At 45.4% G+C, this 21,335-nt stretch overlaps 1 protein-coding gene across 1 annotated transcript in view; it reads right to left on the bottom strand.

The window, feature by feature from the left end:
• Positions 1-8,346: 8,346 nt before the first annotated feature.
• The window catches only part of LOC146990457 (transcription activator GLI2.S-like), an 86,222-nt gene continuing 73,233 nt past the window's right edge, over positions 8,347-21,335 (bottom strand). The window contains exons 10-15 of the mRNA XM_085803932.1: positions 20,126-20,266; positions 17,231-17,380; positions 14,656-14,820; positions 13,583-13,888; positions 10,789-11,158; positions 8,347-10,136 (exon numbers count right to left, since the gene is read on the bottom strand). Coding sequence (XP_085660058.1) covers positions 8,347-10,136; positions 10,789-11,158; positions 13,583-13,888; positions 14,656-14,820; positions 17,231-17,380; positions 20,126-20,266 — 2,922 coding nt within the window. The remainder of the gene's footprint in view (positions 10,137-10,788; positions 11,159-13,582; positions 13,889-14,655; positions 14,821-17,230; positions 17,381-20,125; positions 20,267-21,335) is intronic.

Below are 21,335 nucleotides of genomic sequence, written 5' to 3'. Positions count from 1 at the left end.
ATTTTGACATCATTACAAAGCAAACTGACAGGTCTATATCCCTCACATGAAGTTGGATCTTTGCCTTCCTTATGAAGCACGGAAATTATGGCTTCTGACCAAGTGTCTGGGGGGTTTCCTGTTGACAGAGCATAGTTAAAGACTTTACATAATACTGGTGTTATCTCTTCTGCAAAACATTTATAAAATTCTCCTGGGAAGCCATCTGTACCTGGGGATTTGTTACTTTTAAGGGTTTTTATAGTGTTAGTTATTTCTTGTGATGAGATTGGTTTTATCATTTCAGATGCTTCTTCTGCTGTTAATGATGGCAAACATAGTTTTTTGAAGAATTCTTGTGTTTTAGTTTCAATAAGGTTAGACTCTGAGTCGCTATATAAATCTTTATAAAATTCTGCAAAGGCCCCCGCTATCTCTGTTGGCTTTGCCGTGATTAGTTTGGTACTGGGATGCCTAATTTTTGTGATTATTCTATTTGTTTGAGCTTTTCGCAGTTGAAATGCCAGTAACCGGCTTGCCCTGTTGCCCATTTCGTAGTATCTTTGATTTATAAAACGGAGCGCTCCTTCTGCTTTATATGTTAAAAGTTCATCTAACTCACACCTAATTTTTTTTAATTCGAGGAGAGTGGAATTGTTAGACGTCCTTTTATGTTGTAACTCCAACTCTTTGATTTTGCTTTCTAGCTTTCCTTGCTGTTCCAATCGAGCTCTTTTCAATCTGGATGTTATTTCTATTATTTTCCCTCTTATGACTGCTTTTCCTCCCTCCCACAGAATTGATGGTGAGACCTCACCATTGTCATTTATTTGAAAATATTCCTTTAAATTTTGCTTAAGTTCTTTGACCACCTTTTCGTCTGATAGGATTGACACATTTAGTCTCCAGTACCTAAAGAAGGATTCCCTGCCGAGCTCAAGAGATAGCGTGATAGGGGCGTGGTCACTTATAGTTATTGACTCTATACTGCAATTTCTAATCTTGTGTATCTGTTGTTTTGACACAAAAAAAAAGTCTATTCTTGAGTAACTACCATGTGGGTTAGAATAGAAGGTAAAGTCTCTTCCTTTAGGATTGTTATGTCTCCATGGATCAATAAGACCTAATTCTTTTATAACATTATTTAAGACTTTGGATTTTTTTGTATTTGGTCCCCTTTCTGGTGGCAATCTATCTAATTTACCATTCTGTATAGTATTGAAATCCCCCCCCATGATTATGGTCCCTCGTCCATTACTTGTAATAATATTAGCTATGTTTTTAAAGAATGTTTCATTTTCCTCATTTGGGGCATATATGTTTAATATCGAAATAGTCTCATCTCCTATTGTGCCCACCACCATGATATACCTTCCCATATCATCTTTCATCACTTTCTCTGCAGAAAATGGTAGGGATTTATTAATTAGTATGGCCACTCCCCTTTTCTTGCCAAATGAAGCATGAAATACTTGGTTTACCCAATCCCTTTTCAGTTTTTTATGTTCGTTCTCATTCAGGTGAGTTTCTTGTATTAGTGCAATTGCACATTGTAGTTTCTTCAGCTGACTCAAAATTTTCTTCCTCTTAATGGGATGATTTAAACCATGCACATTATAAGAAACAAGGTTCAACCTATTCATGACACCTTAAGATGTAAGCATTCCTCTCTGTTCCTCCTATAAACCAAAACAACTGTGTAAAACGGCACACAGCGAAAAAACAAACAAACAATACGCATCTCCCTCTGAACTAATGTACAACAATTACACACTATGACTCCCAAAAGTCCCATCATCAGAGAGATGTGGCAAGATCTCTCTGGGGAAATAGCACAATGTGCACCTGCAACTTCTCAGCTGTAATTAAGTTGCTGCTTACTCAAATTGAGCTTCAGTTAAGCTCACTCTACCAATTTTGACATTAATCTGTAAGTAATACTTAAATCCCATAACTAGCTCCTTTTATTCTCTTTAAGCATTATACTAGACATATATTCAAATTGACCGTATTACCCTTCAGGATTGGCACTTATTTTCACCTTTAGTTTCTAGACTGTTGTCTTGCCTTTACCACTGTGAACCTCAGAGTTCATTGAATGAGAGCTTGTAGATCTGCCTCTGTGATGCGTGGCTGTCTCCTCTTCCCCTTCTGTCCTGGCACCGCCGTCCAGCTGCCCTGCATCGTCACTCTCTGTAGTTTCTCCCATTCGTCCTCCTCCACGTAAATCCCCATGTTCTTCAGCATGGGTGCAGCATCCATCAGTGTGGCGTATGTCTTAGTCCCGGTTTCCAGAAACACTTTCAGCTGTGCAGGATATGGAGACTGTGCCTTTATGTTTTTCTCCTTCAGTTTTTTTATTACATCCCGCACTTGTTTCCTTTTCTTCTGTATCTCTGTAGTGTAGTCTTGGTTAAAGTAGATGGTCCGTCCCTCATATGTTATTTTTTGTTTCCATGCTTGTTGTATGATGCGGTCTTTCACCTGGTGGTCGATGAAGCGGGCTATGATGGCTCGCGGGGGGGCCGCGCCGTCTTTCGGTTTAGCAATCAGCGAGCGATGTGCTCTTTCGATGCGGATGTCCACGGCTGTTGGGATTTGTAGTGACGAGCGGATGAAGTCAGTCACAAATCCTATAGTGTCGTTTTTCTCCGAGCCCTCCGGGATACCGTGTATCCGTATGTTGTTACGTCTCGCCCTCGACTCCAAATCGTCACATTTTGCAGCTAACGTCGCTTCTTGGTGAAGAAGAAAGGCGACTGATCTTTCCAGCCGCGCTGCTCTGTCTTCCGTCTCCCCCAACCTTTCTTCCACGTCCCCTGTTCGCTGCTCCAGCGAAGCAGTTCTCTCCATAATCTCCTTTAGATTAGTTTCTAGTCTCACTAGAGCATTCTTGTTGTCAATAGCCGCTTCTGTGTGCTCTTGTCTTAACTTGCGCAACTCCGCCAATATTACCGAGTCTTCTTCCCCACCGACGGTGTCCTTATCCGGCGTGGCTCCCGCTGTCGAGTCCGTAACTCCAATATTCGCATTGTCCTTTTTGTTAGACCTTGTCTCCATCATTTTTGCTGTTGTTATCTTTCGTTGTCAGATTTTCTTGACTTTGACCCGCTTTCTGTTGTTAATAATGTTTAAAAGAGCTAGTTTTAATTGGTTTCTTCGAGAGCTAACTTTTTAGGCTGTCTTATCCAACATGGCGCCACCGGAAGTCGTCCTATTTGTTCCTTTATGACAATAAACTGAGTCTCTCTTTGGTTTGTGGACAAAACAAGACATTAGAGGACGACGTCTGGTGGTTTGGGAAACACTGATTGATGTTCTAACTCTGGAGCATCCTGGGAAGACATTACTATCCGATCGCAGAGCGCCTGCTCTACCTGCCACAGAAACAAACACTTTTTCCTTGTTGTGATGATTTCTTTACAAAAATAAATGGTCGGAGATATTATGGACATTACCACTGCACTGCTCGACTGTTTATTTTTGTGGCGCTTTTTGGCGCTCTGTGATTGGATAGTAATGTCTTTCCAGGATGTTTCAGAGTTCGGCTATCTGAGGTGAACACAAAGTTTATACTGTTTATACTCTACACTATATGAGATCAGTGGTGTCTCTAAGGATTCCAGTCATGTACCATAGATATTCGATTGTTTGTTGTGGTTGAAAGAATTGCCCCCATAGGTTAGCGTTGCCGCTATCCCTAGCTCCGTCTAGCCATGGTGTAACTCTTTGCCTGCATCAATTTAAGTCACGTTTTTTGCTCCCCCCAACACTGGGTGATTTAGGGGTCAAAAATGGCCGGAATTCTCCTTTAAGTAGTACTGTATTAATTAATTAGGACATATCTCGGGTTCTATTTGGAGTACACCGCCACTGGTGTAGTTGGTGCTCTGTTGTGTAACGTAGTATGAGTGTGTGTGTTCAGCGTGTGTGTGTTGGCTCTGAGGCCTGTGATGATCTCACACACTTTATTCCTGTGTGTGTGTGTGTGTGTGTGTGTGTGTGTCCAGCGCTCTGATCTGCAGCAGACGTGTGTGTTTTGTGCAGGTTTTCATAGAGACGCGTGAACAGTTGGCTGAGGTGTGGAGGTTGTAACAGAAGGACGTCAGGCTGCGTGCGTGTGTGCGTGTGTGTGTGAACGTACACACACTCACATCCAAATGGAGACAGACACACTCCTCAGCTGCCAGTTTGACCACGAGTCTCTCAAATTGATTCCTAAATGAATATAGTCTTCCAGCTCGAGGAGGCGGGGGCCGGGCTCTGGGGGGAATTTCCATATGAGTCTAATAGAAATGAATGAGGCGTCAGCGACCATCCATCATGGGCGCTGACAGCAGAGCGGCGGCGGTGGCGATGGCGGCGGTGCGGTGTCACATGAGCAGTAATATCACAGTAATATCTCAGATGTGAGTGGTGTCATCAGGAAGCTGAGCTCAGTCTCCTTCACGTCACGCTGCGTCCTCTGATTGGATGCCGCCCCCGCTCGTCACTTTCCATATCGTCACGGCGACAGGCTTAACGAAGGAGACTCGGCGCATGACCCCACAGGGCGACGAGGGCGCGGGGGGTGGGGGGGGCTGGGTTAACTCATTATGACAGAAATCATAATCAGGATTATTTATTTATGAATATTAAGATTATTGAATGGACTGGAAAATGGGAAGTAAAGATAAAAACGATGAACAGATAAAATAATAAAATGATATAATATGTAAATTTATAAAAAGTGTCTCCTTCATCTTGTTGTAGTGTTTTTCACCCTCAGAAACAGTGTTTAGTTTCACTCTGTGTGTTAAAACCTGTAAAATTAAATTTAATCTTAAATATACACAGTTAATAATTGAACACAGATCAGAGTTAATTAGATAAATTATGCTGTAATATGTGTGAACCTCCAGGAAATCTACTAAACCTATTCAATAAATACATTTAAATTATATTTATAAATGATAATATGTAAAATATATATTCTACATGTTTAAATTAAAACATCTGGATGAGAACGAGGCTCAGTTATTATTTCATCTCCATCGTTATGTTGTTTTTATTATCACTGGAAGAAGAAACAAAATAAGATAAATGAAAATAAATTAATGTCTTGTCTGTGATACAAGCAACATTTTTTATTAATTTAACAGAAAGATTTAGATGGATCCACCGTTAACTCAGAAACCTGCAGGTGGAGGTAGGTTCAGGGGCTGTGGGATTTCCCTCCGCTCGCTGACAGAGTTTTGTTAATGTCATAGATGAAGTTCAAAGCTCCGCGGTAACAGGAAGTGAGTCCTCTCTGTCGTGTCTGAGTTGTTTCTGAACCGGTGAGACCTGTGCGTCTGATCTTTTTTCCCTTAAATGTAATTATTATTATTCTAATGTGTGAATTAGTCGACGGGGCGCCGCAGCCCGTCCTTTCATCTGGCTCGCTCGTTATCTCCATCAATAAATGAAGGTGGTGCTAAAGCGTGATGATGGCGTGCCGGTGCCAGCCTCTTGTCCGGGGGCTGCTTGGATTTCACCGCCCGGGGCTGTTTTCACATCTCACACAGAATAAGGAATTCACAAGCCGCAGATCAAACGTGTCCTCGGCTGAATTCCCTGACAGACTAAAATCATTTGTTCCTCTCGCTAACACTCAGTGCTCGCCGCTCTCGGCTGCTTTGTTTCATGTGGTGTGAGCGGCGGTGTCCTCTGGGCCGTTCTGTCAGGGCTAATCTTCTACTACACACGGGCTAACGGCGACAGCAGCGGCCTCTTCCCCTCCTGTTAGAGTCCTTTTTCATCAGCGCGCCGCACAGCGAGGGTTTCACATGACGTGGAGGCCGAGGTGAGACGAGGTCAGGGAGGGAAAGTTGTTTCAAACGGTGCAGCAGCATCTGGAGAACGTGGCGTCCGACATTCAACAAAGAAGAGAAGGAGGAAAGTGCGTCGTCGGCAAAGGCGAGAGCGGCGGCGGCAGCGTGGCTTCAAAGGCTGAAGTTTGGCTGCTGAATTATTGAAGCCATCAACACTCCTCCCTCCACAGGACGCCGTCAGGAGACGGAGCCGAGGATAATCAGAGGATTGAACCGGACCAAGTCCTCCATTCATACCTGAATATAAGGTAGTTTAAAAGGATAGTTCAACATTTTGTCAAATTGGTCCATTGCCATAATCCCTATAGTCATAGCAGTAGGTTCGTTACCTTTAATTGTTAGTGCAATCTATTTTTAGAACGGCGGAGCAGAGCTGTTAGCTGCTCAGAGCTATGCTATAGAGGCTCATGGGATTTCTTGGTTTCCCTCATCAAACTCATCAAATACACAATCCAACAACTCCACAACGCTCTGGTGGACAAGTTGTGACCTGCACATTCACCACGCTATGAGATAATAACAGAACGTTATGAGACGGAGTTGTTTTAGAGGCAAATTCATGCAAAACCGCTGATGCACGTTGCCTTCAGGGACAGTTTTTCATCAAGCAGTCTCTGCATTTACCTCTAAAACGACTCTGTCTGGTAACGTTCTGTTATTATCTCATAGCGTGGTGAATGTGCAGGTCACAACTTGTCCACCAGAGCGTTGTGGAGTTGTTGGATTGTGTATTTGATGAGTTTGATGAGGGAAACCAAGAAATCCCATGAGCCTCCGTAGTGTAGCTCTGAGCAGCTCATGGCTCTGCTCCGCTGTTCTAAAAATAGCTTGCACCGACAATTAAAGGTAACGAACCTACTGCTATGACTATAGGGATTATGGCAATGGGCCAATTTGACAAAATGTTGAACTATCCCTTTAATGAAAGCAGGGAAGAGCTATGAAGAACGACACAGAGAGTATTTATTTAGAAAAATCAATATTGTATTTTTTAAAAATGTACAAATGATATTTACATAGAAGCAGCAGAACAAGCATGTACAAAAGGACTGGGACGTCTGCTGCAGCTCTTTTTTTTTAAATTTCCGACGCTCCCATGGGTTCATGAGTCCAGTCACATATCAAGAGTGTGAAGCCTGACACTGAGATGTCACAGTTAATCTGAGCAGCCACGCAGCCATCCCATAATCACTCGCTGAGGACAGCCACTGTAAACTGGAGGAGGAGGAGGACGAAGGAGGACGCTCTACGCTTCAGCTGAAACGACCCAAGTCTGTGACAGTGGTGATGATGATGATGATGATGATCCAGTCCAGATGTTTTACCTGGCTGCACGTACACTTCATTTTCAATGTGGCCGTATGATTGGCTGAGCCAGGCACTTAGTAAAAGTCCTCGATCTCACTGCAGATCTGCACCACCATCACATCAACACAGGACAAACAAACATATGGCTTTTACAAAAGGTAGAAAACCAACCGTCCTTTTAAATAATGAAGCCAATGCAACTGTACAAGAAGAGGAGGAGGAGTCACGTCATCAGTAGGCGGCGTTTCCACGGCAGGAACTTCGGGGTTATTTTTACGAGGCCGTTGGTGCACAATGTGTCTCCACTGCAGGAACTTTTAGAGGGGCTAAACGAGTCCCTGCCTCGGGGTAGGCACTCAGATCGGCCCTGAAAGACTCCTTTTATTTACTCTGTGCTGATTGGTCAGACTCAGAGAAGGTCTGTCAGTCTTACCCCTAAATCAGATTTGAATTTCTAACAATTCTTGTGTTAAATATTCAAATTATATTCAAATTTTTTATGTTTTACAAACTCAATATAAAACTTTAAGAAGGGAAATCGAAATATTATAAGTAGTAGTGTAACGGATTGCAGTTGATCCTTGATCGGCACGCAAGTGGTCCGCAAATTTTGGAAAAAAAAGGTGTGCGAGTAGTGTGAATAAACAGGCAATTAAAAAACTTCACAGCTCTATGTCAACAACCACAACAACAAAATTGTTTTATCAATTTATTGTTTACTACCCCGAATGTTGCGACACACAACGGTAATTTGCGTTGTTGCGGAAGGCACATTAACGTTCGAATGTAAGTTTCCACCTTCGAATGTTCTCATTTTTTAAATAATTTGAATTCTGTTTGAATTGAGAGCCATAACTCAGAGCAGGATGTGACACCAAGAGAAAACCCCAAAATAAGCGGCATTTTAAAACGCAGCGTTATTTTTTTTTAAAAAGCGTCTACACGGCCAGAAAAAGATGTATGATCAGTGGACGGAGAACGACATGAACAAGAGAAGTAAAAAAAAGTAGTAAAAAAGTAAAAAGTAAAGTAAAAAAAATGCCGCAAAACGATTGAAACTGTTGCACGAGGCCTCGGGAGTCCAACGTTTTCTGCTCTGCAGTGGAGACACGGCGTCCGAGATGGAGGACGTTACTGTTCCTCTCCCCCCGTCACTTTCCCAGGAACTCCTTCAGTGGAAACTCGCCGAGCGTCTGCACATCTGGGGCTACGACATGGAGCTGAGGAACTTGTTCTCCTCTGCCAGAGCTGTCAGCAGCGAGCTCATGTCTCCGATCGCCATGTTGCCGCCGTTACCCGTTGCCGCTGCCACCGGCAGCGACGGCAGCGTGACCGAGTTCCTGGGCGTGGTCAGGCGAGAGGAGCTCCGGGAAAGGTTCTGGAACAGACCGGGACTCAGCGCTCCCGACACCAAGCTGGAGCGGTCGCCGTCGTCCAACATGCTGTCAAAGTCAATCTGCAGGGCGACGGCGGCGGCGGTGCTGCTATAGTCCACGGTTCTGAGCGACTGCTGGTCGTCCGGTGGCGGCACGGTTGCCACCGGAGGAACGTGAAGGTCCAAGTTCCCGTTGGGCTCAAACACCTGAATCTGCCCGGTGTAGTACACGGCGTTATCGTCCGAGTGAACTCCCAGAATCCTCGTCTGCTGGTGCCGGTTCAGAGGTTTGGGTTCCGATGGCGGCCGTGGCTGGAGGTGATGATGCGTCACGGTTCGCAAGGGATTCTGGGAGATGGTGTTCGAGTGGCGCTGATGTGGAATCAAGAGAGCGACGTCACAGTCCTCCATTTTAACCTGCACGGGCTGAAATCCAGCATCAGCAAAGTGCACGCCATCTGTCTCCATGTCAACCGGCTCCTGTTTGAGGGTGGGGCTTAGCGCATTCCCGTGGACCGGCGCCGCTGTGGTTCTGTAGGTGGTGGCGTTGTTGTTGCCGTTGTGGTCGTAGGGCGCCGCGGCCTGGTTGAACCTGCACTGAGAGCTCAGGGCGTCGTTGAGGTTTGGTGGCCTCTGGAAGCCGTTTGCCGTCGTGGTCGTGAGGTTCTGGATCGTCCGGTTCTGGTTGGCGCTCAGGTCGTTGAACACGGATCCAAAGTTCTGGTTCTGCTGGAGGACGGCGAGGTTCCCTTGCACCTCGCCGACCGCCAGGTTCCCTCGGACCTCGGGCCGGTTCAGGTTGGTCCGTCTCTGGTAGCACGGCTGCTGCTGGAGGTTCTGGTTTCCTTGGAAGTCCATCTGATTGAAGCTGAAGTCTGGCAGCACGTCCAGGTCCAGGTCGTCCTCGGCCATCGTTGTCTCGTTCTCAGAGATGCTGGGTGGGTGGCGCCGGTGGCCGAACTGGGGCGCGCGGTGGTGGGGGTGGGGCCGCATGGTGGCCCCCCCTCCCCCGCCGCCATGCAGGGCGCCGACGCTGTTGTAGCGCTGCATCTGCGGCGGCAGCCGGATCAGAGAGTCTGCTGGCGCCCGTCGGACCGGGTCGCTGGCCCGGCGTCGGGGGAGGGAGGACGGGACCTCATGGGGCATCAGGCTCCGGGCGGCGGCGGTGGCGGCGGTGGGGGGGGGGCGGGGCTCCTGGGGCGTCGGCAGGAACATCCGGTCCATGTACGGGAGCGGCGTCGGAGGTGCGCCCCCAGTGGCGGCGGCGTATTTCATTTTGAGGTGGTAGTGCTGCGCCGGCGTGAGGCTGAGGGCGCCGTCCGGGCCGCACACCCCTCCCCCCCACATCCCACCTCCACCGCCACCGCCACTCGTCTGGCTGGAGCGCCGGGAGATGTCGGCGGAGATGGGGTCGTAGTAGGAGTCGGCCGAGCTGAGGGCGCTGGGCCGGTCGGCGCTGTACATGGAGGCGTGGCTGGAGCGGCGGCTGGAGGAGGAGCAGCCGGGGGAGACGCCCGAGGAGCGCCGGCTCAGCGTGAACACCGAGCTCAGTGTGCTGGTCGTGCTGTCCCGCCGCTCGCAAAGGGGACGGGGCTTACCCACGGCCGGACCGGGGAGCAAACCTGTGGACAAGCAAGAGGAGAACGCCGTCAGAAATCAGCTGACTGACCTTCTGAGTGAACTGTCGCGTAGGGATGTCACGATTACTTGTACTTGTACTTACTACTTTACTTCACAATTCATCGCGGTATTAAACACCACAATTAATTCATCGTAAAGATTCCTAAATAACGTTACTTTCACAAAAATTTGATGTTGGAACCTTATCGGCAGATGTGCGCAAAAAAAAGGTAAATGCACAGATACTGGTAACGTAACATTGAATTGGTCGGAATTTAAATGTTAGCGTGTCATTTTTTATAAAAAAAAAGCAAAACAAAACAAAAAACGATTAAAATAAACGCAAAAATTTGGTATAGATAACAATTTATGACCTGAATATTTCAAACATTTCCCCTGGGGATTAATAATTGGTCATATATTAATAGATACTTGAAAATATTTGTGTAAACAATGAGTAATGTAATTATATTTTGACTATATTTGATTTTACACATTCATAATGTTGTGAAATTAATTAATTAAGAAATTAATTAATGCATAATAATCGTGATAATCGTAACACCGTGATTATTTCTCTGACAATAATTGTACCAAGAAAATTTATAATCGTGACATCCCGACTGTCGCGCGCCGTGAACTGTGTCCACTCACCGCCGACTGGGAGGGGGGGCAGCTTGGTGGCGAGGGCCGGGGGGGTCGGGACGTTGGCCCAGCGGCACGAGTCCCTCGCCGCCGTCTTCAGCTTCTCCTTCTTCAGGCGCTCCAGGAGCTGGATGCTGCGGAGCTGGAGACCCACCGCCGTCGCGACTCCGCCAACGCCAATGCCGCCGCCGCCGGTGTCTTCGAAGGCGAGGGAGTGGACGAGGGGCAGGTCGTCCAGAGAGCTGAGGTCCCCCAGGCTGCCCCCCCCTCCCCCGCTCAGCGCCGCCATCTCTACTCCACTGTCATTGTTGGTGGTGCTGCCAAGTGGCGATGGTTCGCTGCTACATGATGAGTGACCGCCAGGGCTGGACTGATACATCTGGAGGACGAGGAGGAGGAAGAGAAGGAGGAAGAGGAAGTTTAATGATCGTATTGATCAGAGCAGGCGATTGATCGTCTCTGAGGTCTGGACGCCACAAAGCCACAGTGATGATCACAGTGTTCACGAGGATTATGATGATGATGATGATGATGGCTCCACTCTCACAGAGGGAATATTAATCCAGCTGCAGCTTTCATCAGCTCTGACAGTACACACACGCACACACACACTCTTGTTTTTACAGTGAGTGGAGTTGTTATTAGATGATTGTCATTTTAAAGACATTTATGATTTAACCCTCTGAGCTCGGTGCCATCGTATTGTCGGAACACCGAATGACAGCGATGTAATTCTTTTTTTATTGAAAGCGGGAAACTTCGGCCTTTACAAAGAGTCCACTGGTGAGTCTGTAGCTCATCCAGGAGCGGAGTAGTCCTACGGAGTAGAGAGTTCATTTATATCAAGATGTCGCTCTGTTGCCTTGTGTGATCACGACTGTCGGAAAAACTCAGCCGTAAATGCAATGTTGCATCGTGCAGTTTTTGTTCTGAAGGTATGGAGGAAAAGTGTTGTTTGTTACCTCAATTAATAAAATAATTTCTATTTAAAGGGATAGTTCACCCTAGAATGATATTTCGCTCATTATCTACTCACCCTCATGTTGACTAAGGGCTGGAAGAAGTTTCAGATTCCTCCGTGGCTTCTCTGAGTTACAGGGGGTCTCGGCATAGCAGTGCATGTCCATATAACGGTTGCAAAGGGACACCGGAGCTCTTCGTAAAAAAACACACACAAAAAAACATCCAAATACCTCCATGATGCTCGTATGTAATGTCCGTCTTGTGCTGAAGCCCCAAATTGCGTAATTGTCCCGAAAAAAATTAAATAAGTCTATATTTTAAGCTTGTTTGTAGCGGAAGCTTCTCGAAGCTCCTCTTCCTGGTCCGTCCAAATCTCGCTTGATTTGCGCCGGCGTCAGCATGCGTCAGTGCGGTTACTGCGAATCACGCGAGATTTGGACGGACCAGGAAGAGGAGCTTCGAGAAGCTTCCGCTACAAACAAGCTTAAAATATAGACTTATTTAATTTTTTTCGGGACAATTACGCAATTTGGGGCTTCAGCACAAGACGGACATTACATACGAGCATCATGGAGGTATTTGGATGTTTTTTTGTGTGTGTTTTTTTACGAAGAGCTCCGGTGTCCCTTTGCAACCGTTATATGGACATGCACTGCTATGCCGAGACCCCCTGTAACTCAGAGAAGGGACGGTGGACTCTGAAACTTCTTCCAGCCCTTAGTCAACATGAGGGTGAGTAGATAATGAGCGAAATATCATTCTAGGGTGAACTATCCCTTTAATTTGTCTACATTTAGGCCATTAACAATTAAAACACACTCTTTGGGTAGAAATAAGAGTAAAAAACAGAATTCCCAAAATTTAAAATGGAAAATGTAAATAATATACAGTATTTTATGTAATTAGAGCCCTTATTCTTCCCCCCCTAATCCCCAAGACCTTAAAGAACAGTTAATAGTGTCTAAAAAGAAGTTTGTAATCATTTTCTGTGTTTCCAACAAATAAATGTGAAATATATTTCATTTACTTAATTTTTCTGATCATATATCTTTTCCTACATCCATATGACGCCACTACAGGATGAATATTCTGAAAGCCCAGGTTGTCCTGAAAACAAGGAAGTCAGTAAATTGATTGTGTTTCACAGGACTGAGGTTTTACAAGGACGAGAGACTCTGAAGGGTTAAACATGGTCAACTAAATAATAATAGTTTACTGCCTCTGTGTTTTGATCTGCTAAACACCTCATCAATGTGTTTTTTTAACTGATTATTTCAACTGGTAATGAGTTGGATTTTTGTAGCATTAGATCCTCTTTAAGTTATTTGACTTTAAAATAAAACACCAGTAATCATTAGGGCTGTGACTAACGATTATTTTCATTATCGATTAATCTGTCGATCATTTAAATGATGAATTGATTAGTTGTTTGGTGAATAAAATGTTGAAAAATGTCTATCAGTGTTTCCCAAACCACCAGACGACGTCCTCAAATGTCTTGTTTTGTCCGCAAACCAAAGAGAGACTCAGTTTATTGTCATAAAGGAACAAAGAAACCAGAAATATTCACATTTAAGAAGCTGGAATCAGAGAATTTTGGACTTTTGAGCGATGAGGTGCAGCGACAGCACGATGGCGATGAACATGCTGCAGAGGTGAGCTCACCTGAGTAAGGTCTGTCCAGCAGGAGAGTCAGAGAGAGAGAGGAGAGGTTGGAGAGTTAGGAGACGGAGGTGCAGGCAGCTGTGATCTGACGGACCAATAATCAATATATCTTTCTATTGATCAACAGGCCCAGGGGTTAGTCGCAGCGTGGAGGGAGAGAGAGACGCCATCTTACCACGGAGCTTTCCGTCTTGATGGACTTCACGTGCAGGAAGTCCTCCATTCCTCTGGGGGAGCCGTCGCCTGAGATCTTCACCTCCCTGTGGATCCGGTCGCCGCGAGGCCCCGTCTCCTCGTTCTCGCCGTTCTCCCTGGGCGCCGCCGGGGGCCGTGGTGGCCCTGGCGGCGGCGGCGGCAGGTCCCCGCGCTGCTTCTTGGTGACGTGGGCCTCGGGGCCGTGGACGGTCTTGACGTGCTTCCTGAGAGAGCTGGGGTCGGTGTAGCGCTTGGTGCAGCCGGGAATCTTACAGACGTAGGGTTTCTGCACACACACACACACGTTTGGAAGGTCAGCACGGTTAGTATCGTTTCTTCTTTCTCCTAAAACCTGAAAAAGTAAGACTAAGACTAAATAAAAACTAAATGAAAACTAAGACTAAATGAAAACTAAACTAAAACTAAGACTTAATAAAAACTAAGACAAAGACTTAATAAAAACTAAAACTAAGGCAAAGACTAAATAAAAACTGAATAAGGACTAAGACAAAGACTAAATAAAAACAACTAAATAAAAACTAAGACAAAGACTAAATAAAGACTGAATAAAAACTAAGACAAATACTAAATAAAGACTGAATAAAAACTAAGACAAAGACTAAATAAAAATTAGTCAATTCCTCTAAAATAAAAACTAAACTAAAATTCTTCACTTGTTGAACTCACTGAAATTAAACTGAAATAAAAAAGCAAACTGAAAAACTAAATAAAGATAAAAACTAATGACAATTTTAAAACTATAATACTATAACACACACACATTTACGTTCAGGTGTGTGTGTTTGTACAGGTGTGTGTGTGTGGTATTTGAGCCTCGGTGTGTTGGCGGTTTGAATTCCCCCTCGGCCCCTCGCTGATGGATACGAGCCGAGCGCCCTGAAACGCTTCCAGGTTTCATTTCCTCCTCCCGTCTGCAGGTGGTCCGGCGCCGAGCATGATTCGCCCTAATGCATTGTGGGCCGTTGTGCTCATTATGTCTACAGCTCGTTATTTACACACAGACGTCTGCAGCTTGTGTGTGTGTGTGTGTACCTCGTTGGAGTGTGTGCGGTTCTGGTGCTTGGCCCGGTCCGAGGCGTTGGAGAACGCCTTGTTGCAGCCCTCGTGCTCGCACACGTACGGCTTCTCGCCCGTGTGAGAGCGGAGGTGAGTCTTCAGGTTCTCCAGCCGCGAGTAGGCCTTGGAGCAGCCCTCGAACTGTAGGGGGGAAGAGAGGGAGGAGGAGGAGAGAAGGAGGAGGAGAGAGGAGGAGGAGGAGCAGAGTTGAAAACATAAAACATACGAAGCACATTGACACACAAACACAGAGGAGGAGAGGAGGAGGAGCAGAAGGAGAGAGGAGGAGGGGTGTGAAGGAGGAGAGAGAAGGAGGAGCAGAAGGAGAGAGGAGGAGGGGCGTGAAGGAGGAGAGAGAAGGAGAGAGGAGGAGGAGGAGCAGAAGGAGAGAGGAGGAAGGGCGTGAAGGAGGAGGGAGGAGGAGCAGGAGGAGAGAGGAGAGAGCAGGAAGGGCGTGAAGGAGGAGAAAGGAGGAGGAGCAGAAGGAGAGAGGAGGAAGGGCGTGAAGGAGGAGAGAGGAGGAGGAGGAAGAGGAGGAGCAGAAGGAGAGAGGAGGAGGTGGGAAGGAGAGAAGGAGGAGGAGAGAGGAGGAAGGAGGAAGGGCGTGAAGGAGGAGAGAGGAGGAGGAGGAAGAGGAGGAGCAGAAGGAGAGAGGAGGAGGTGGGAAGGAGAGAAGGAGGAGAGAGGAGGAAGGGCGTGAAGGAGGAGAGAGAAGGAGAGAGGAGGAGGGGCGTGAAGGAGGAGAGAGAGGAGGAGGAGGAGGGGCGTAAAGGAGGAGAGAGAGGAGGAGGAGGAGGAGGGGCGTGAAGGAGGAGAGATTAGGAGAGAGGAGGAGGAGGTGAAGGAGGAGAGAGGAGGAGGAGGAGCAGAGGGAGAGAGGAGGAGGAGAGAGAAGGAGAGATGAGGAAGGGCTTGAAGGAGGAGAGAAGGAGAGAGGAGGAAGAGAGAGAAGGAGAGACGAGGAGGAGAGGAGAAGGATGAGAGAGGAGGAGGAGAGGAGAAGGAGTAGAGAGGAGGAAAGAGAAGGAGGAAAGAGAAGGAGGAGCAGAGAGGAGAATTAGGAGAGAGGAGGAGAGAGAAGGAGGAGAGAAGGAGAGAGGAGGAGGAGAGAGGAGGAGAGATGAGGAGGAGGAGAGAAGGAGAGAGGAGAGAGGAGGAGCTTGAGAACAGACTCAGCGTTTGACTTGTTTTCTTGTTCTCAGAACCAAAGTGATCAACTGTACATATCGAGGGGGAAGGAGAGAGGAGGAGAGAGGAGGTGAGAGGAGACAGAAGGAGCGAGGCGGAGGAAGAGGAGGTACATATGGAGGAGGAAGGAGCAGCCGTGGAACTGCAGGGGGCAGCAGAGAGCAGCGTGAGTAAGGCCTCATGGTTTATCCTGATGCAGCTGAATGTTTAAACTTTATATTTAGTGTTAAATCCTGGATCAATAACCTGCAATAAAAACTACAAAAACGTTACACTAAAATAAATTAGAGAATTAACATCTATATTAAAACGTGAATATAAAGATGTTAATTTGACAGTGAACATTAATATTAGTCACTGATTTAAATGTTTTTATGGTAAATTTACCAATAAATCCACAGTTAATAATCTGCTTCAAAAAAATTAAAATTAAAAAACAGATGTCCACCTTTAGATATGACATTAACCAGATAATTAAAAGAGAGTTTCAGTTTCAGAGGAATTCATATCAGTTATTATATTCTACTTTATAAGATTAAAGTAGATTGGATCAGTTTAAACAATAAATAGTAAAAAGTAAAACATGAATAAACCAAAACAACAGATAAAATGATCAATGAATAAAGGAAATATATATAATTTATATAAAATAATCTGGACATTTGTTTTTCCTCTGTCAGTGTTTAATCAGCTGATGCTGAGAATAACCTGTAGAATAAAAGCATCATTATTTACAGCCTTGTTATATATTTAAGATTATTTAAAAAACTGTTAATAATAATAATAATAATAATATTTAATAGTAATAATTGAATTCTTTAATGAGCAGAAATGAAGCCGAGTGTCACTGAATCTGTAGAAGAATTTATAAACAGTGATATGAAAAAGAATCCAGATTAAAAACCCGCAGCTGAATTAATATTTTCAGCCTCTTTTAATTGTTAATGACATTTTCCACACACACACGCACAACGACAGACACAGACACACACACACACACACACACACAGACACAGACACAGACACACACACACACACACACACACACACACACACACACACACACACACACACACACACACACACACACACACACACACACACACATCAAACAGCTGCAGTGAGATTTATGTGTTTTTATAATCGGCCATGAGTAGAAGAAGAAAGAAATCTTCACTCCTGTTTCCCAGGGGTGTGTTCGTGTGTGTGTGTGTGTGTGTGTGTGTGTGTGTGTTTGTACATATATATATATATGTAGTGTTTAGAGGCTGAGCGGCGGTGGCGGCGGTTGTGGCGGCCCTCGGGGGTTGTGGCGGCTTGTGGCGAGGGCCCTGGGGGCGCGGCGAGGCCATCCGTTACCCACCGTGCACTTGTGTGGCTTCTCCCCGGTGTGTCGGCGCATGTGAACCACCAGCATGTACTGAGCTTTGAAGGGCTTCTGCTCCCGCGAACACTCGTCCCAGCGGCACACGAACTCCTTCTTCTCTCCGTGGATGTGGTCATTATTGATGTGCTGCGGGACACACAGACACACACGGACACACACACACACACACACACAGATAAGATAAGAGTGAGCTGCTGCTGTCCACTCGTGTTGTTGCAGATCCATCTCTCGGTCTCCGAGGACGACAGACGAGCTTCAGTCGCACTAATTAGAGACACACGGACTCTTTATGTGAGAGTTAATGAAGCAGAGCTGCTCCGTTATTAAAGCAGAAAAGAGACGTGAGATCATAGACTACGTTTACATGCAGTCGATACTCTGGTTCAGTTCAATATTCCGGTTTCTGAAACATTCGGAATAACCCTTTGTAATCAATTAGGATATATTACAACAAGTAATTCCTGTACTCCAAAGACCACACTGCAAAAATTCAAAATCTTTCCAAGAATATTTGTCTTATTTCTTGTCAAAATGTCTCATTTCTTGTCAAAACTCATCTCTTTCCACTTAAAATAAGACTCATCATCTTAAAGGGACAACGAGGAGTTTCTATTTGGTTATAAAAAAGTCTCACGTTACGTAATGTGGATGAATCTCCGCTACCCACACTTGTTAATGGGCCCATTTTCGATAAATATATCGTTTTGTCTCTATCGTTATTTTGTTATTATTAGTGGTGGCGGAAATGCTGGGCGAGCCAACCAGCGTTGCCTTACTTTCGGTTTCCAGGCGAGTTATGAGAATAACGCTGCCGAATCGCCGTTTATGGTCGGAACTACGACGGTATGTGATCGTCTTCGAACCTCTGACTTTAATTCTTGATGAATGAAAACATGAGTCTGTCTTGCGCCGGTCAAAGAATTTCACGGTGCGCGCGGAGGCTCATAAATGTAGTGTGAAAACGCTTCGCTTTTCCAAAACTCCTTGTTGTCTCTTTAACTCATTGAGTGCTGCGCTCCTTTCCAAAGTTTTAGTCAAGTGTACCGGCAATTTAGACCATTTTTGATGATTTTTGTAGAGCCACAGTGTATTGTATATTATTGCCACCAACACATACTGTGGCTCATTTGAAAGGTGAAACTTTATGCTTCAAACCGTTTGTTTCTACGAGCCTCCATTCCTGAGAAAAGTCAAGCTAAACATGGCTGGGTTTCACCAAAATCCCTGCTTTTTTTCTAGAAAAGGAGATAGAGCGTCTTTTATGAAAGGTGCTCTGTTTGTGCCTGTCGCTCTTCTGACACTCGCATTTCTGGATCAAAGGGCTTGTGGAACATAAATATATACAACAATTGTTGTTCTATTCACAAATCTACCATCGGGGGCGGGGGGGGGGCGCCACTAAACAACAATAACACAGATGCACCGTGCCGTGTCACAGCCTCTCGCCGTGGAACGTGATGGTCTCTCGGTCACAGCAGGTCGGGAACACCGGTCCCAACGGTGGTCGCGGTCCTTCTGTGGTACGGGTCGGTGGTGCCGGTCTGCTTTGACCGAGGGATCATCAGATTTTACCGCGGGAGGACCTTGGGGAGGACACGGTGTTGCTCCAGATGAAGACCGGGCGGGACTGTCGGCTGAGAGCTTCCTGTTCGGCTCCGAGCTGCTGGAGCCTCGCGGGTGAGAGCGGAGCAGCTGCTCCACATGCAGAACTCCGTTTGCAAAAGCCGAGTTATGATAAAAACTTCCAGATTGTGAGCTGTCATGAGTTTTTTTTTTTTTTTTTTTAAAGTATATTTTTTGGCTTTTTGCCTTTATTTGATAGTACGAGGTAGACAGGAAACGGGGAGGCAGAGAGCTGTCATGAGTTTTTGATTGTCATCTATTTCAGTTCTATTCGTCGTAGAGTCCCCAAATTTACACATAAGGTGTGTTAAAGTGTCTAGTTTCATAATTGAAAAAAAAAAGCAAAAAACGAGAAATCTCGTTTTTGGCACTCAACGCATGGGAACGAAAAAAACAAAAAACTTGCTCCACGATCAGATTCTTCTACTCATTTCAAGTGAAAATATGCTTGAAAGAGGTAAAAAGTGTCTAAAAACAAGCTACTTTTTAGTATGATGAGTCGTCTTTTAAGTAGAATTAGATTTGTTTTGACTAGAAATGACATTTTGACTAGAAATAAGACGAATATTCTTGGTAAAATTTTGAGTTTTGCAGTGCAAGATTCCTTGCGAATAGGCAAAACGTGCAGAATTAATGTACCGGTACCAGAAAATATTGGTAACTCTTCTCATCGCAACGGTACCGTTCAATTAAGTCCTCGTCACGTAATGCCTTTATTTGATAGTACATACTGAGATAGACAGGAAAGGGGGAGGCAGAGAGAGGGGGAATGACATGCAGGAAAGGTCTGCCCGACACGGGATTCGAACCGGGGACGCCTGCGTTGAGGACTGTAGCCTCTACATGGGGCAGCCGCTTTAACCACTGCGCCACGCACCGCCCCCGTTTCATTGTCTTTTTATTTAACCTACGGAGTTTAACACAGAACTTTCTGATGCCTTTTTCGTCTGGAAAAAAAAAGTACACTAATAGGTTAGTAAAGTTTAATTTTTAATAGTTCCATGCAATTTATTTGCTTATTAAATAATGAAAACTTGTTAAAATGCACCTGTTGCCAGAAGGTAACAACGTACTATTATGTTGTTATCGGTACCATATCGATTCAAATGTGAAAGGTTCCCATCCCTAATCCAGAGACCGGTGTCCCTGAGGTGTCTCCTGAGGTGGACTGAGGTGGACTGAGGTGGACTGAGGTGGACTGAGGTGGACTGAAGTGGACTGAAGTGGACTGAGGAGGACTGGACTTACGTGGACCAGCTGGTCCTGGGTGTCGTACTCTTTGCTGCAGCCGTCCCAGTGGCAGTTGGTCTCGTAAACGGCCTCGGGCTCCTGTTTGCACTCGTCCCGGTCCACGTCGTCCTTCAGGTCCAGCAGGTTGCCGTGGCGATTCTAAAACAGAGGGTGAAGGAGTCAGACGTGTTCACGCCGCTGAGCACACGACGTGGACACGACTCCAGCTGTTTGACCTCAGAGGCGTTCAATTAGAGACCAACACACAGTCTGTAATCAGGCAGCGCACAATCTACACACACACTGCACATTTCTGCTCTTAAACACAGACCAAGTGTGTAAACTGTGTGAAATAAACAAACACACACTCGACTGCACTCAACTCTGTAACGTTCTGATGTCACTGCTGAAGTTTAAAGTTAAAAACCTCCCAGAAACGTTGCAACTGTGTTTAAATCTGTTTAAGGAAAGTTTCTTAATGTACATAAATAACAAAAACATTTAAAAAATGGAGGTGGGAAAGGAAAGAAAGAGGCAGAGAGAGGAGAAAAGAAGGAGGTAGGGAAGGAAAGGAAAGAGAGGAGGAAAGAAGGAGGCAGAGAGAGGAGGAAAAAGGGAGGTAGAGAAGGACAGAGGTAGGAAAGGAACAAAGGATGTAGGAAAGGAAAGGAAGAGGCTGAAGTTTAAAGTTAAAAACCTCCCAGAAACGTCGCAACCGTGTTTAAATCTGTCCACGGAAAGTTTCTTAATTTACATAAATAACAAAAACATTAAAAAAAACGGAGGTAGAAAAGGAAAGAAGGAGGTAGAGAGAAGAGGAAAGAAGGAGGTAGGGAAGGAAAGGAAAGAGAGGAGGAAAGAAGGAGGCAGACTGAGGAGGAACAAAGGAGGTAGGAAAGGAAAGAAGGAGGTAGAGAGAAGAGGAAAGAAGGAGGCAGAGAGAGGAGGAACAAAGGAGGTAGGAAATGAAAGAAGGAGGAAGAGAGAGGAGGAAAGAAGGAGGCAGAGAGAGTGATTGTGATGTCAGTGCTTTAGTTTAAAGTTAAAAACCTCCCAGAAACGTCACAGCTGTGTTTAAATCTGTCCACAGAAAGTTTCCACAAAAAAAATTCTCTGTCCACTTAAAAACCCAAGTTTATAAAATCCCATGAATAACTGAAGCTTCCAGAAATTATTTTTAATTAAATATTCTCAGTTTAAAAAAAAAAGGAAGATGTTTTATATTTTT

The sequence above is a fragment of the Trachurus japonicus genome, chromosome 2 (assembly GCF_045865225.1).
Source record: "Trachurus japonicus isolate A0001 chromosome 2, Traja_1.0".
In the NCBI taxonomy this organism is placed as follows: domain Eukaryota; kingdom Metazoa; phylum Chordata; class Actinopteri; order Carangiformes; family Carangidae; genus Trachurus; species Trachurus japonicus.
The sequence above is the reverse complement of the archived record's forward strand: the minus strand, read 5'-3'. Positions and strand labels throughout refer to the sequence as shown.